This window comes from Leptosomus discolor, chromosome Z (assembly GCF_034619465.1).
Source record: "Leptosomus discolor isolate bLepDis1 chromosome Z, bLepDis1.hap2, whole genome shotgun sequence".
In the NCBI taxonomy this organism is placed as follows: Eukaryota; Metazoa; Chordata; class Aves; order Leptosomiformes; family Leptosomidae; genus Leptosomus; species Leptosomus discolor.
The window spans coordinates 56,380,984-56,397,209 of record NC_141419.1 but is presented as its reverse complement, the minus strand read 5'-3'; the positions used below and the strand labels follow the sequence as shown (position 1 = coordinate 56,397,209).

Genomic DNA, 16,226 nt, shown 5'->3' with positions numbered 1-16,226 from the left:
TACTACCAATGATTTGTTATTAAATATAAAGAATGCTATGTAGATAGAAGAGCAGATGGGAGAGAGCATAGTCTAAGAGTGACACAAATGGGAAAAAATGTTACGAGAATGGATCTTTTACACATTTGTAGGCAAATAATTGTTATACAGAACAAAAGTATATAACCAGATTTTATATGCACTCTGTATAAACCACGTGACTTTATTCTCTCCCGTGCTGTAGACACACAGTATGAATTTTGAATATATCAAAAGTAAGTGCTCTTTTAAATTGGCTTTTTACAATTATAAAGGTACACTTAAGTTTCTCCACATGTGTTAATTAATACAATTTCTTTCTGAGGTTTCCTTCCAAAACATTTATGTACATGCTGTGAAAATTCAAGCTTTTAAATGTTGATAAGTTTTTAAAAATCTGCTCTGTATTTATTTCCCACATTTGTCCTCCCCAGCTCTGTTTAAATAACTGTCACTTTGACAATTTGTCTGTGTCAGCATCTTGCTCATTCGTCACTGTAAACATATCTACATAAGCATATCTGGGATCAGGGCCTGATCTATTTGCTGGCATGACTGGATTATGTTTGGCTTAATTCCAAGTTGTCTCTGGAAAATGATACTTGTTTCTCAAGAGTTATTTCTATTTTGTCCATGGTATGAACAAGGCATCAAAAGCCTGTATGAGCCAGACTCTCATGCAATGTAAGAAAAAACAGAAGGGCTATGTGCCCTTCATGAGAGGCAGATATAATCAGAGGCTTTCTGTGGGCTCACCTGGGATTTTTATTTGCCTAACAGAGTACAGCATTCAATTTTGAGGACTGAGCTAGGGAAATTGGAGAGTCACCTTTATTCCAGCACAGTCCCAATAGTTTCTGAAGTTGATTGTCTCAAAACCACCCCAAACAGTCTTGAGCTTATCATACTGATTTAATTTTCTCTTAGTGCTCATATCCATTTTCCTTCTCCATGCTCTTTACATCATGCAAAGGCATAGGAGAAGGATAGTACTAGAAAAAAATTCATAGAGCTGTAAAACACTTAGTTCTTGATACGAGAACAGCTTCCTCAGTATTTATAGGTGTAATATACATCTCCCAGTGGCCTCAGAAACAGAAGCATAGCAGGGCAGGAGGCAATGTGACATTGAATTCTCTCATACATTATATGAAAAAGGAAGCACCTGTGACTATGCTCTTTTTTCTATTAAAAACAAACAAACAAACAAACAAAACAAAACAAAACATAAATGCTACAAAAGACTTCATTCATTCCAGAAATAGCCTTTTCTCTTAGTCTTAAGCTTGGGTGGCTCAATCTTTCTAAGACTGCAAAAAGTGATATTTTTTTTTTTTTTAATAATATCTCCTTTTGGAAACAGTGTATACAACTTCCTATGGCGATGAGATGTATTTAAGCAGACTTCTTTATATTCACCAAGGAGATGGAGAGCTGATCCCATAAGTAGTGGGTGAATTCTGCTGATCACCTTGTTCAAAGTTAGTATTTCTCTAAAAAAGGATTGACATCTACTAATGAAGTAGTTTAATTTAAAAGAGAATTGTAGAAATCGCTATGCTAGGGCAGAATAGATATTTATCTGTTACCCTCGCCATGGTTGTCAAAAATAGATGCATTTCCACATTTCCGTTGAGTATCAGTAGTAATGGGGAAATACAAACAGCTCATTTTTCATCATGAGAACTGACAGTTAGACCATTTGGACAAAATCCAAATTCAAAATCCAAAACCAGAAGAAACTGATCTCTCGCAGGAATCTGATGTGTGTACCTGATATAACCTTTGCCTAAATCCTTGCACTTTATTCAGAGCCCTGGGCCACTGTCCTCTCACTTATCTGGGATTCTCCCTTTGCATCTTCTCTGGAGGAAACCAGCAGCCCATCAACACTCTTCACGCCTTTTACTCAGTGTTCCACATGGCTGCTCCACAAACTGCATCTCTGCTTATTGTTGGAGGGAGCTGTGACTGAATATTACCATGCTTATTTTCATATGTCTCTTTACAGGAAATGTCTCCTTCTTATCACTGTTAACCTCAGGAAATTATCCTTCAGTCACTACTGCTTCTATTTTGTGAAAGCAGGAAGCATTTTGATAAGCATGAATCCGACTGAGCTTTGCATTTCACATAAAGTGTTCTAGAATTTCAAATGGAGAGCAACGACAAGATCCGATGAAATATAGACGTAGCAATACCCCAGGGCAGAAGAGACATGCTAAGAATATGTGATATATAAGCTTGCATGATCTTTAAACTGTCTGATTTTTCTGTGACATATCAGTGAGTTGCTAACTTTTCAGCACAGAGCTCATAACTGAGAGGCAGTCAAATACGATAAAGACATGGGACTTTCTTTAAATAAGACTTGTAAAAACACCATTAATATTTTTTGAAAATGAAATTAATTGTTTTCCCAGACTCATTCCAATAAACATAATATATGTATAGCAGAATGATATGTCATATTCACAGATTTTGCTCCCCAGAATGGATAAAATGTATTTATCCTACTGGGTGTCTTGATTATGAGTGCCAGAATGATACCAATAAAATCAGCATTAGAATACCAATATTTAATGAATTCTGTAAGACTCAAATATTTATCTTTTCAAACAGAAAATTTTAATTCTGTGTAGAAATGAAAGATGTCTATCTTTGCTGATTAATGTGATATCAGATATGTGTATAAGCAGAATGGGTATTGAATAGAGTTTAACCCCAGTGCTACAGAAGTCTTAAGAGGCATTGAAATTTCTGGATATGTTGAGGAAACACATCAAATCCAGTTTTGAAAATGGAGACAAGGTTCAGAAGAGCCTGAGCACACAAAAAGGCTTTATCTCCACACAACTTTTGTGACATTCGTATTTGTCAGACTGCCTACATTTACCTCCTCACTTCTGGGATATTAAGAGGCCACAAAAGTATTGATATTTCATCCCATAAAGCTCTCTGATAGAAGAGCATAAGAAGTTCCTGTGATACATGACACAAGGGTTCTAGTTTGTATTTTTGAAATACTACAGGTTTGGATGTATGAATGTGTTTTTTAAAAGAAGTCCCACTTTCTTGTAGTTTTCCATCTTTCTGTTGTGTCTCTTCACTTTCTGACATGAAATTGCCCCATTCATAACTATTTTTCTGGTGGCAGAGAGTCCCAATTTAGCTAGGCTGGAACAGTTTTCACAGTTTAGTCTGGTCAGAAACTTAAGTCTCCAGCTTATACATTTGGATGAAAGGTCATACGCTTTTATTGGCTGTGTTAGCCTCATTTGACAAAGCAACACTCTGCTTTGAGAGCAGAGCTATAATTCTAGCTAGCAGGCCTTACGTGACACAGATGTGAACAGTTCTACCACCTCCCCCAAAAAATTCCTGCATGCTTTTTCCTTCCTGACTTCTATTTACAGGAGAAGGAGGCAGAAAGGACAGGGAAAGGAGAATGCAAAGCTTAGGCATGATGGTTAGTCTAGGTCAGCAATCTCTGGGCACCCACTCTATGACCCAGGCATAGAGTTGGGAGCATTTTCTAGCTTCTTTCCATACCTTTCCATCCTGTCTCCCTTCAGGACATTACTGAGTGTGCTGCCTCTTCAGAAATGCTGACTTAACTCACTTTCACAGCAGCCTGTGACCTACATGCTAATTCACACCTCAGTTTAAATCCAGCTGGCAAACCTTCCAAGGGCATCATAGGTTCAAGATACTACTCTAAGACCTGTTTACATGACAGTCTAATGGGCTTCTGTTTTTTCCAGGAGCTTTCTGTTAGTCATGTGGAAAGGTAAGTAGAATTATAGCATTTCTAGACGCTAAAGTAAAAGGTGTGAAAGGGAAGGCATGCCTGAAAGCGGTGGGAGATCATCATATAGCATGAGCAGGGTCATGGAGGGTTTAACTGGGAAAGAGTCAAGTGAAGGAATGGGCAGTTCTGGTTAAACATCAGAACAGGCTTATGCTTCTCTACCACAAACACCAGTTCAGAAGACTTGGAAGAGGTTTAACTGGAGTTGTGGTGGAATAGAAAGCTCAGTTACTCTTGAAATCCAGAAATGGTTGTGAAGGAGTGTAGAATAAAGAAAATCAGCAGCCTTGGATTCTTCTAAGCAGAAGGTTCTTACCTCATTTAAAAAGTTCTTTTTCAATTCTCTCATAATTCATAGGGTTGTTTAATTGGTCCAAAAGCTTTTCTTTTGACTGCCTTGTACGTACCTCTTTCACTGCTTATTTGAAAACAGATGGGAATTTCTTTGCTTATTTACTCCATGCATTTTTGCCTTTCCGCAGTGGATGATACAGTGGTTGCTATTCCTTATGGAAGCAGGCAAGTTCGCCTCGTGCTGAAAGGACCTGACCATTTATGTAAGTAGAAAAAGTTAGTGTATATTTGTTTAAGAAAGCCTTGCTAACCCCCAGTGCTCTATTTACACTGTGATATCTGGTTTCCTTCTCTCAGATCACTGATTTTAATACAGGTATGAGTCCTGCCCTCAGAAGTTCTCCTCGGACCCAGTTGTATCAGTGGTACATGCTCTTTTAAGAGCAGCACTTGGCGAACATTGCAGAATCCTTTGCCCCTTCTTAACTTTTCGGTCATTTCTGTTTGCTTATCCTTTGGCTGGCTCACTTGGTGCCAAATGCTTTTGTTCAAAATTAATAAAATATATCCCACTGAGTGAAGAAATATTGAGGACAGTAAAATATAAGCTTCCCTACAGCTGAGCTTAGTCATCAAGCTGCTCATGACTTCAACACGTTTCTGTTATGATAATCTGTCCCACTCCAGTAAATGCACACACATGCTCGCATGCACACACATGAAATCGCAGTCTAAAGATCAGAAACAACATGCTGCTTAGTAGTGAGGGTGCTGGTCAACAGCCAGCTGAATATGAGCCCGTAGTGTGCCCAGGTGGCCAAGAAGTCCAACAGCATCCTGACCTGTATAAGAAATAGTGTGGCCAGGAGGAGTAGGGAAGTGACCATGCCCCTGTTCTGGGCACTGGTGAGGCCGCACCTTGAATATTGTGTTCAGGTTTGGGCCCCTCACTGCAAGAAGACATTGAGTTGCTGGAGTGCGTCCAGAGAAGGGCAACGAAGCTGGTGAAGGGTCTGGAGAACAGGTCTTATGAGGAGTGGCTGAGGGAACTGGAGTTGTTTAGTCTGGAGAGGAGGAGACTGAGGAGAGACCTTAATCACTCTCTACAACTGCCTGAAAGGAGGCTGTAGCCAGGTGGGTGTTGATCTCTTCTCTCAAGTAATGAGTGACAGGATGAGAGGAAAAGGCCTTAAGCTGTGGCAGGGGAGGTTTAGATTAGACATTAGGAAAAATTTCTTCACTGAAGAGGTTGTCAAGCATTGGAACAGGCTGCCCAGGGAAGTGGTGGAGTCACCATCCCTGGGGGTATTTAAAAGCCATGTAGATGAGGTGCTTAGTGACATGGTTTAGTGGTGGACTTGGCAGTGAGGTTAATGGTTGGATTTGAGGATCTTAAATGTCTTTTCCAACCTAAATGATTCTATGATATTGCTTCAAGGAGTTAAGACAACTAACTGCTGCTAGCCCATCATTTGGTGGCTGTAACACTTCCCTGCTTTGTCTGACAGGGAGCGGTGTATTCCAGCAGCTGTGTATCCCTGTTCTCTGGGAGAAGAGTCTCAGGATTTGACAATACTTTGGGAAAGCTGAAGGCAAATCTGTTTATTTCATGCATAGAAACTCCTTACATCCCTCTCTCTTACCTTTCGATTCAGTAGCTACTCACAAGCTGCTCCTTTTTTCATCAGCAGCAGATGAACACTAGAGTGTTGGTAAATGGAATATATTGTCAGAAAAAAGCATGAACTGTACTGCATAACCTCTCAGAAGCAGAAATTATTGTAAGATAAGGATAAAGAGGGCTCGCCTTCTCCTTTTCAAAAAGGTAATAGGACTTTGGTGCAGCATAGACCAATTAGAGTACTCTGTGCTTGTCAGTGTAAATACAGACATTAGTAAATACAAAGCAAGGAAGTGAAACACCAAATCATTCCCACTGTCTCCAGATTTCTTTCACCCAAAGAATTTATACTGAGTGTAAGTTTATCAGTCCTGTTCTGTAGCTCACTGCTTGTGATGAGAAAGCAGTGGGTGTGTCATAACCTTTTAACGGTTCCTCAGATTTAGAGCTGTGAATAAAGACCAGCAAATTACAGGTTATAAACTAAGAAAAAATATATTATGTTTTTCTTAGAAGTGCAAATGCTGCCTGTACTCCAGTTTTAAGTGGCCCTTTGGGTATTCCTGAGTTGCTCCAGTATGGTTGTTATTACCTTCCCAGTAAATTATTTGTACCCTTCCTTTCTCTCTAGTCTTCTTTGCCAGTATAGATGTTCACTTCCAAGGTAGAAAATTTTTGTACTTTTATTATATTTTCAGTGAAATTGTGCTATAAGACAGCTTAGAGAGAAATTAGATTTTAGCAGGAGAGATTGAGCTAAATCTGTCTTCACTCAGGCAATATCACGTTTCAGGACAAAAATATTTGAATCAGTAAGGTCTGCCTGAGTCATTGGTTGAGATTTAGATTAACTGCTCTGTGTAAACATGAATAAGTCCAAATACTCTTTTTTGTTTCAGATGTCTCCATGAATCTTTCACCCATCAAAGGATTTTATATATGTATGACCTACAATCAGTTTAGGGGAAGGGAGTATTTTGCCCTGTGAACTTTGGTTGTGGGAGAAGTCAACAGGGGGCCAATTATATATATACACGAGTCTTAAAACCATCCTTATCCATGATGCACGTAGTATTGTCCAGAAACAAATATATGGCCAAGTCCATCACAAGGGAAGAAACTATTCTCACTGAAAACCAAGGAATTCATTAACGCAGAGCAAATACGTAGTGTACTGCCTCAGCAATTTTTTCATGAATTAATTCCCATGAGCCACCCTCAAAAGAAGTCTAATTACTGAAATTATCTTTTTTCACCGTAATTAACAACTTAATATATGCTAATAAAAACATTTTTTCCATTTACTGTCTCTGAAAAAATGATTCCATCACAGACTAATAGTATATCCCCATCTAATTCAGATTTTGCCTTAGCTACCTCTCTGTGTGGGAGATTTTGTGCATAATTTCACAAATACGTGTGAAAGCATTATAGCTTTGCAATCCATCATGATGAAATGCATGGAAATGACTACAAAAAACAGTTTACTGGTGAACTTGCTGTAAAGCATAATCTGCAGTTGGTGACGAGGCTAGCTAGATGATGGAACAGATCTACTTTCTGACTGTTGATATTAATTTAAAAAATGATTTAATGCCTTTATTAAAAATTTGACAATCAGAAGTAACTGCTACCAAACAGTATCTGAATTAATGCCCACTTTTGGGGAGCTGTGAATGCAGAGAGAGACAGAAGGAGAGCTCAGGAGGTTTCAGCACTTGCCTTCCCTTCCTACTCCTCCGGGGTGGATCAGACTGCTTCTAGAAAGGAGGCAGGATTTCTCTTATACTGATCTTTTTCCTGGATGTCTTGGTTTCGGTTAATTGTCTACCACAGCAACATGTGGTTAGTGACCCACCTTTGAACTGAAAGAAAGAACAGCAATTTAAAAAAAGTCGGCACTCATGGGAGAAGGTCTGAGTCATGCTTTGCATAGGAGCATGACTTACTGAGAGCAAGTTAAAACGATAGCAAATACGTCTCACTAAGAATGGATTAATATGCCTGGAAGACAGTAAAAACATGACCTATGGGTGAGAAGGTGAACACAGAGCCAGAAATCTGAGGGTTGAACAAAGCCAAAAAACAGATGGAGGAGAAAAATGAAAATGAAAGTACGGATATGTGAATGAACTGTGGAAAAGAACAAAAAAGTTGCACTATCATTAATTTAGGGGGCAAATCTGCACCATCACTGTTTTGTGTTGGTTTTGGTTTTTGCTCTCACTTACTCTTACTCCAAACTGTAGTGCTCTAGTTTCCTGTTAATCTGTTTGTATTTGTCAGATTTGGAAACCAAGACCCTCCAAGGTGTGAAGAGTGAAAACAACCTCAGCTCCACAGGCTCCTTCCTTGTGGACAATTCTAGCATCGACTTCCAGAAGTTTCCTGACAAGGAGATATTAAGAATATCTGGGCCTCTTGCTGCAGACTTCACTATCAAGGTGAGGGTAATTGGTCATTGACCTCTTAGAGCAACATGAACTGAGACAAGATGCATTTCAAAGATGAAAGAGGTTTTTCTAGTTTTCAATTTTCCAGTAGACTTTTACCACAAAGCCTAGTCCAGGCTAGCTCTTGAATTCTACATGAAATTCTTTCTATTTAAATATCTGATGAAAGTCTCACCGGACACTGAGTTTATGCCAAGAAAGGCACACCTGATGTGTGCCCTAAAGAGAAAAGATGAACTCCTTACAAGAAAAGGCAGATTACCTTCTGTATGTGCTGCTGATGTACGTGTAAATCAAGGACATGCAGCTTGCTTTGTTTGTGGCAAGCAAATAGAAAGAAAAACTTGACCCATGATTTGTGGAGTTTATACTAGTGTAATTGCACATAAGACTGTAAAGGAGTGGAGAATGGGGTCCCTAAGTTCCAAAATAAATGGGATGACTTTGCTTGAGAAGTCACAGTGTCATTTTGAAGTTCTGCTTTGTGTTGCACTGGCAATAAGAATAAAATTGTTTCCTCCCATTAGAGCATTTCTATTCTTCCAGGTAATATAAAACACATTGCTAGAAGCAATGCACACATTCTACAGGAAAATGCACATACAAAAATGAACATTTGGGAATTACAATAAAATAAATCCTTTTCCAGTAGGTCCAAGGAACTTGAAGGATTTCAGCTGTAAAACTGTAAAACCTGTATCATGTCCAGGACTACATAAATTTTTCACCATGGGGCCCAGAGGTAGATCACATTTGCTTTAACCTAGAGCTGATGGCAGCTAGGAGTTTGAACCGGAAAATGTGAGCGCTCGGGTTAGATTAAGCTGGGTTGGGCTGCAATGGGTTATCTCAGGAAGCAGCAGAGCCCTGTAGAATGTCCCCTACCCATCTTGGTATGTTAGCATCACAAAAAGAAAGCTGAAATTATCAGGACTGGTTCACAAGGAGAAGCCTGACCTGAAGAATGCATTCCTTTCTCTTTGAAGGTCAGAATGAATATGCCTTAGTAAAACAGATGCTGGTCAATTCAAAATTTCTGAAACACTTTTACCTATATTACACATGATATCCAGATGACGACCATCAGTGTGATGTCAATGGTATTGCTCACTTTGCATTTTTTATGCTGCCTATGAATTTAAGACAGCCTGGTTAGTTAGAACACACCTGTCAGGGACAGCTTGTCATGTAGATCAATGGCCCTAAAATGATGACAGGAAGGTTGGACTATGTCCTTGGTGTTTCCACTATTATCTTTTATGACACGGAAAATAGCTTTATCTCTTGGTGCTTGCATTTCCTTCTCTATCAATGGAAGGTAAGAAGCTCTGGTTAAATCAAAGGCAGTACTCTACTTATACTATGTATGTGTTTACACCTTTTGAAAGTCCGAGTAGCATGGCTCAGCAGGTGTTAATTTATTGACATATTAATTGTCTTCAGTTGATACAGAAAAATGCACAAACAAAACCCCTGTGCGCAGGATCTTTTCTAAGGTTAGCATAAGATTTTGCCTTCTATCAGGCACTTAAAATTTCTATTTGAATTGCAGTTTGTTTTTTAATAAACAGCTGTAGAAGATACTTTAGATATTACTTCATGCAACAAGGATATTATTCTATGCTATTTAATTATTTTTCTAACAAATTTTCTTAGCTTCTGGGTATTTTTTTTATTAGATTTTATTGGATATAAGAGGGTGCATACAAATAAGGTTAATACAGCAGTAGAAAAATGCGTGCATACCTCTCAGTTATGTCAGACTTGGCAACTGCTTTCCATACTTACTATAGCCTTGACTATTTTGCCTTCAGGTTGTGAAGATAAAGTAATTTTCTTTAAAAAATCAGATGAAAGGCTTCTCTGTGGAATTAGCAACTTTTCCTTACAAAGTGGGATACCTTTGGGTGTCAAGATTTACTTTCCTGGGACAAGGCAGATTTTACACAAACAGGTCTAAATGAATTTGTAGATGTAGCAAACTCTAGTTTTAGGATCATTGTCTCCAGAATGACGCTTATAATCCTTTTCAGTTGACCCTGAATGCTCTTATTCAGAGAGGTCAAGTTAGACACTTGGATATAATTCATAAATAGAAACTCAATGTGGGAGCTGGTATTTAAGTTTCTGTGTTGGTGACATGGAGTGCTTTAAAATTGGAAGAAAGCTCATGTTATTCCCGTAGGAGCTGAGTTGTATAATTGACTTTGTAATGGCCAGTAGTACATTATTCGTCTGCTAAGCTCTTGGGAATCTTTTCACAAGACACGTAAATGCTAAAAATAATTCAGTAAAACAGCTCTGTCTTTAAAAAACAGGGTTTTTTTGGTGTCATCATAAAATAGAAGAACTTCAGTTTTTCATGTTTTTACTTTTTATATTCATAGTTTAAGAATTATAATTCTCCATTATAAAGTTTTAATATTTGAAAAGCAGAAGACCTGGAAAAGATGTCAGCAAACTTAAATTCAACTTGAATTTTGTTCCTAAATTCTGAGGATTTCCCTACTTTGAAGTTTTTAACACAAAATTCTGATGAACATGGGTAGAAATGGCTTTTTCCTAAAATGAAATTAAAGTCTTTTTCACCTGGAAATCTGTCTGGCTGACACTGTGTTCCACAGAAGAGAGAAGAAAAATCACATATGGGGACTTGTCCTTTATTGGCAGAGCTGCCACTGATCTGCTCTGTTGCCAAGGTCACATATTCACCTGTCTGTGCTAAAAAGTCTCCTCTGTTGATATTGTCTGTTTCAGACACAAAACAGAGAAACTTGGGAGTGACCATTTTGTGTCACACACCTGCACTCCTTTGAGCATGATAAATCTGTATTGTCAGTTGGGGTCTACAACTGGTAATGTAATGATAACAGTTGTCACTGGTCGATTATTTAAAGCAATCGGTACCGCAAATATGAACTACCTGAGTTATATATAGGCTTACTGAAACAGCTGGTACAGATTGCCAGGGAAGTGTTGGGGCTGGCAAAGCACAGCCTATTAAGGTTTGTTTTACATGCTGTGGTGTTTGTGTAGCTGGGGCCCTAGCCCTGTGGCTGAGGTGTGAGGCAGCAAAGACCAGTGGGCTTAAAACAAGGCCTAATAAAGGGTGTAGTCGAGGCTTGGGGCTGGTTTGGAGGAGAAACCACTGTTAGCCTAGAGCTAGACTAGACTAGGTTTATGTTGGTTTTCAGTCTCTGATATCAAGATGAAGGTTTGCTTGTAGGGCCAGAATGCACCAACAGCTTTGCATCAGGAATGTGTAAGGTTGGATTGGATTGGATAAATGTTTTTCTGGAGGCTGTCAGAGGTATTTGGGTTAGGATTGTATTTGTATTGATGTTGTCTTTTGTAATGCTAGGGCTGATAAGCTTTGAGTAAGGGTGGCTGTCAGAAGAGACTGCCTGGCTTTTTTTTTATGCTGGTGGCTGAGCTTACTGCTGGCTGATTTAGAAATGGTGCAGACTGGTTTCCCTTGAGCAGAGTTACTGCGAAGACTAGGATTTTGGCCACCAGTTGTCAAAAGCCATATGGTAGAACTCAAAACTGGATGCCAAGTTATGCAGAGCACTAGAGCTAGTCAGACAATTCTTACCTCAGTTGTGATCTAGCACTGGTAGAATCTTCTGGTGAGAGACATGCATTTGATTAGAGTCTAGATTAATGAAAAAAGCCCAAGGCTGAGGCCTAGCCTAGACTTCCTGGAACTTGCAAGGGCATGCAAGAGATAATGCATGTACAGACAGCCAGCTGGCAAAGACGTTGACAGGCCTTGTCAGGCTAGGGCCAGGATTGCACTAAATAATCACTTTTGAACCAGGTGCATACAGCGATTTACCTTGGGGGATGAAATAGGGAATTACTTTAATACTCACTTTAGAGCAGAGGCCAAAGATGCAAATCTGCTCTAGCACTACTGATTATGGCTGGCTTCTTTTTGGATTCTAGAGATATTAACATATGAGGATTGGGCGTGATGACAGTAAGGGTCTTCTGTGTAATTTAGTTCTGATGCTGGCAAAGGTTTCCAGAGAAGATTATACCTCATATTTGGGAAAAAGCTCAAGGTCAGGCAGGAAGTGATGAAGGATGTAGTCTTGAAGCACTGGAAGATCAGGGTTAGGATAGTGCTCCTTGGAGCAGATGAGCTAGAATTAAGGCTGAGCACCCAGAAATAGTAAGAGTTAAAGTTTAATTGTGACTGAGTCAAGTTTCATTTTATCAAGGTCAAATGACTGAAACACTGCTTAATCTAGGAAAGACCATTGCAATATAGACCCTTCATCATAAAAAAATACTATTTCTTGATACATGTGTCTTCCTGAGGTCACTTCTGTAGAGTGCAGATTGGACTTAGCTGGAAGTGTTTCTGTAACATGGTCTATATCACTGGCTTTTATCAACCTGTATTTTGCATTTAGGTTTTTTGGCAACAGTCATAAAAATTCTGATTTCCTGATTTACAAAAAATATACTAATGTTGTAATAATTTGTAGGTCAAACTCATAAGTAATGACCAGCCTGAAAAGAGACCTAATCATGATTTATCTTGACTTAATCTTGTGACAAGTACAGAAAAATTTTATCCTTTTCCTCCTATTTCGACAAATGCGGTAAAATGTATGGAAAGCCATGTAGTAGTCTTTTTGAAAACAATGTATAGATTCTATTTAATATCTACCTTTTTTCTGTTCAATATAAATTATTTAAATTAATATTTCTTAGAACATAATCCATCTCCTAATCAACACATTCCTTCTGTAAGAACATTGGAACTGCCATACGAGGTCAAGTAAAAAGTCTGCTTCATTCAGGTTTCTGTTTCAGAGAAGAACTGGTTTCAGACGCTGAAAGGCAGTGAAGAAATAGATCAAGGTTACATTCTGCTTTTAGACCCTCCTTCTTGACCCTCATGTTGCATTTGGACTATTTTGTCTAATGACTCAAATGAGCCAGTCTTCAGGAATTTCTGTAGGCCCTTTTGTGCTATGTTTGTCTTTTTGACAACATTTAGCTCATGGAATGAGTTCCACAATGAACTAAGGAATACATCTCATTTATAAACCCTTGGTGCAATATTTTCACTGGTTCCTTCCGGTTTTCCCACTCTGAGAAACAGGAAGGTATTGCTACTGTTTACCCCCTTTCCCCATTACTTCTATATTTGAGATTTCTGTCATCATTATTTGCCTCTTTGCTAGCACGCTACTCTGTTTAATCTTTAATTTTATCAAAGATAGTCCATACATGAGTTATTGTTATTTCCCTTCTCTGTCCTTTTTCTGGTTCCACTGTGGTTATATATTTATAATTTTAAATAAAATTACATAAATATGTAGTTTGTGACTAGTATTTAGAGATGTAAATGCATTTTTTGGAAATATCAGTTTCCTATAAATAAATGTGTAGCTTACTAAAATGTGTTAAAAATATTTAATATTTTTAAATATAAATAGATTAATTATGTGATATATAAATATATATGTTGAGAAAGCGTAAACTACACATAATGATCAGGACAAAGGTTTCTACTTGGCTGTGTAATGTTCCCTCCTTTTTCTTTCCTCTCTGTAGTATTCCATTAATCTTTTTATCTGTTGCTGCACACTGAGCTGGTATTTTCGGAGGAATGCCTATAACAACCCTACTACAATTCTGAATTGTAGTAGCTACTGTAGAAGACATTTTTCCTATATAATTACCATATATAATTTTAGTTTGCTCTCATAGGTTTTGTGTCTTTTTCACAGAACTTGAACTTAGTCTGCCAAGCTTTCACAAACAGTTTCATTTTTAACTACCATTCATAGTTTTTTTCATTAGCAAACTAGGTCAGCTCATGGTCCACCCTTTATCCTTTTCATCTGGGGGGTCTGGCTGACCACTCATGCCCTTGCACACATCCCTGAGGGATTCCACAGGTCCTTTGTCCATTGCAAGAACAGGTTATGGAACCATTCTCTGTTACTCCAAGCATCAGTCCATGGGAGGATCTTAACTCACGTGAACTTTGTCTTGGACCTTTGGTAAGGGATCTAGAAGAAAACTGGTACCTAAGCTACCTTTATCAGTGTCCCTCATGAAACTTTGGCAAAGCAAACCTCAATGCTCAGAAAGCATCATCCTTCTCAGGTGCGCACCTTTGAGATCTGTTCTTTATTTTCATTCTATCTACTGACCCCATAACAGAGGTAGAGATTATTGATCTGCAGTCTCTCATGTACTACTCATGAAGCCCCGTCTAAAAAAATGTGTTTTAAAAATGTGATATTTTCCTGTGGTTTAAAGAATAGCTTGTTCAATAAAATAGGCTAAATGTGATTATACGTGATTTGCATTCATGTGCTCTTCAAAGAGTATGTAATTTGAAACTACTGGGTGGATTCTGTTTGGATCTGGAGAGGTGTTACCATTAATCTTACATACTTCTTCCTAACAGATTTCAGATCAGCTGTATTTTAAAGAAGTATCTTTCCTTTTCTTTTTCTGTAACTTTTTTCTGTTGTCGTGTGTAAATTCCCCAAGTCTATCTGTTTCAAAAATCAGCCAGTTTTAAATACGATGAATATTTGGTGCCACCTTGTTCAGTTTTCAAAATTTTTTTTGTGGAAACTATTGCCTTTTTTATTTTGTTAATTTTATTTTTATATAGTATCTATCACAATAAGATCCTATCTTTTTACATTAATTTCTTAGGTATTGCCGTGATTATATTAAGGTTAATAAATACTCTGCAGTGGGATTTAAGGTGGCTTGCCCAAAGGTGAATTCTCTTACCCTGGGAGCATGTTGTTGGTAGTGAAATGGTCTTTCCATAGATGATTCAGGTGTTATGAGTGGTATCCACAGAAGACATGCATCAAGACTGGTTTTGGTTTGTTTGGGCTTGCCTTTGGTTCTGTGGAATAACTTTGTTCTTCTCATTTGAGAAGCTTCTGCTTTTGTTGCACTTGGTAGTGGGTTCTGTACAGATCATCAGAGCTGTTATAGCTGATACAGCAGGCTCTGTTGATGCCGGCTATCCTAGACACTCCATTGCACTGAATTTCTATTTTGTTCTTCCTTTAGGGAGAATAATGAAATTTGAGAAAAGATTTGAACCTTCTACCTTTCTGTGTTGGCTTTGTGAGAGATTTAGTCTTAACAGTCATCCTAATCACCTAAGGAAACACATCTTAATCCAAGATGGGGGCATGGTGAGAAAGTTCAATTCAGACATGCCTTGTAAATCATGTGAATTGGTGATAATGTAATTTTACAGTGATTTCCCTGGCTGATTTAGCAGCTGAATTGAGAAGTAACAGATGGAGCTGTCTTCTGTATAAAGACAAACACAAAAACAAGCTGACCCAACACAGGACTACCACAATCAAGGGACATGAATGCAGAAGTGAACAATAGACATGGTCCCTTGAGCTCAAAGGCAGAGCTCCCTTCAGCATTCCAAAGGAGTTGAAAGGCAAACTCAGTCATGGTGTAGTCCTGTATTAGACAGTGTGCTTGAATGCCTTCATCATCTCTTGCAATTTACATCCTTATACTTCTTATGTTATTTTAAACAACCTTGTAAAATTATTTTCCCATGACAATGTCTGGCTGCTATTTCTACTTCATGAACATATTATGAACAGCAACAAATCTCTTGCACGTACTCCTTCTTTTTCAATGTAAGGTGTGTTTAAACAGTAATATTAAATGTAAGGTGTATACAAAAAGTAATATTAAAGCTCTCTAAGTAGAGAATGGAAAACATTGTACAAAAACTCTTTCTGATGATATGAAAAGCACAAAATCATGTATGCCACGTGAGGATACTTCTCCACACCATCATCCCCAATTCCTTTGTATGTTACTTCAAAGACTTCAACATTGAACTTCTCATTAATAAATCAAACCTGATGATTTGGCATCTGGCACTTGCAGAAAGCGTTTGTAATAATAATGTGGGAAAATCCATTACAACATTTTTAATAAGCATAGTGGCATGGAGCTAGATCACAATATACCAGATCAAATTTCATAAGACAAA

At 38.2% G+C, this 16,226-nt stretch overlaps 1 protein-coding gene across 1 annotated transcript in view; it reads left to right on the top strand.

Annotated features, from left to right (window-relative positions):
- Window positions 1-16,226, top strand: part of ADAMTSL1 (ADAMTS like 1) — a 459,478-nt gene that overhangs the window by 326,516 nt on the left and 116,736 nt on the right. Inside the window, exons 7-8 of the mRNA XM_086479436.1 lie at window positions 4,312-4,386; window positions 8,031-8,188. Of these exons, the coding sequence (XP_086335562.1) occupies window positions 4,312-4,386; window positions 8,031-8,188 (233 nt within the window). The remainder of the gene's footprint in view (window positions 1-4,311; window positions 4,387-8,030; window positions 8,189-16,226) is intronic.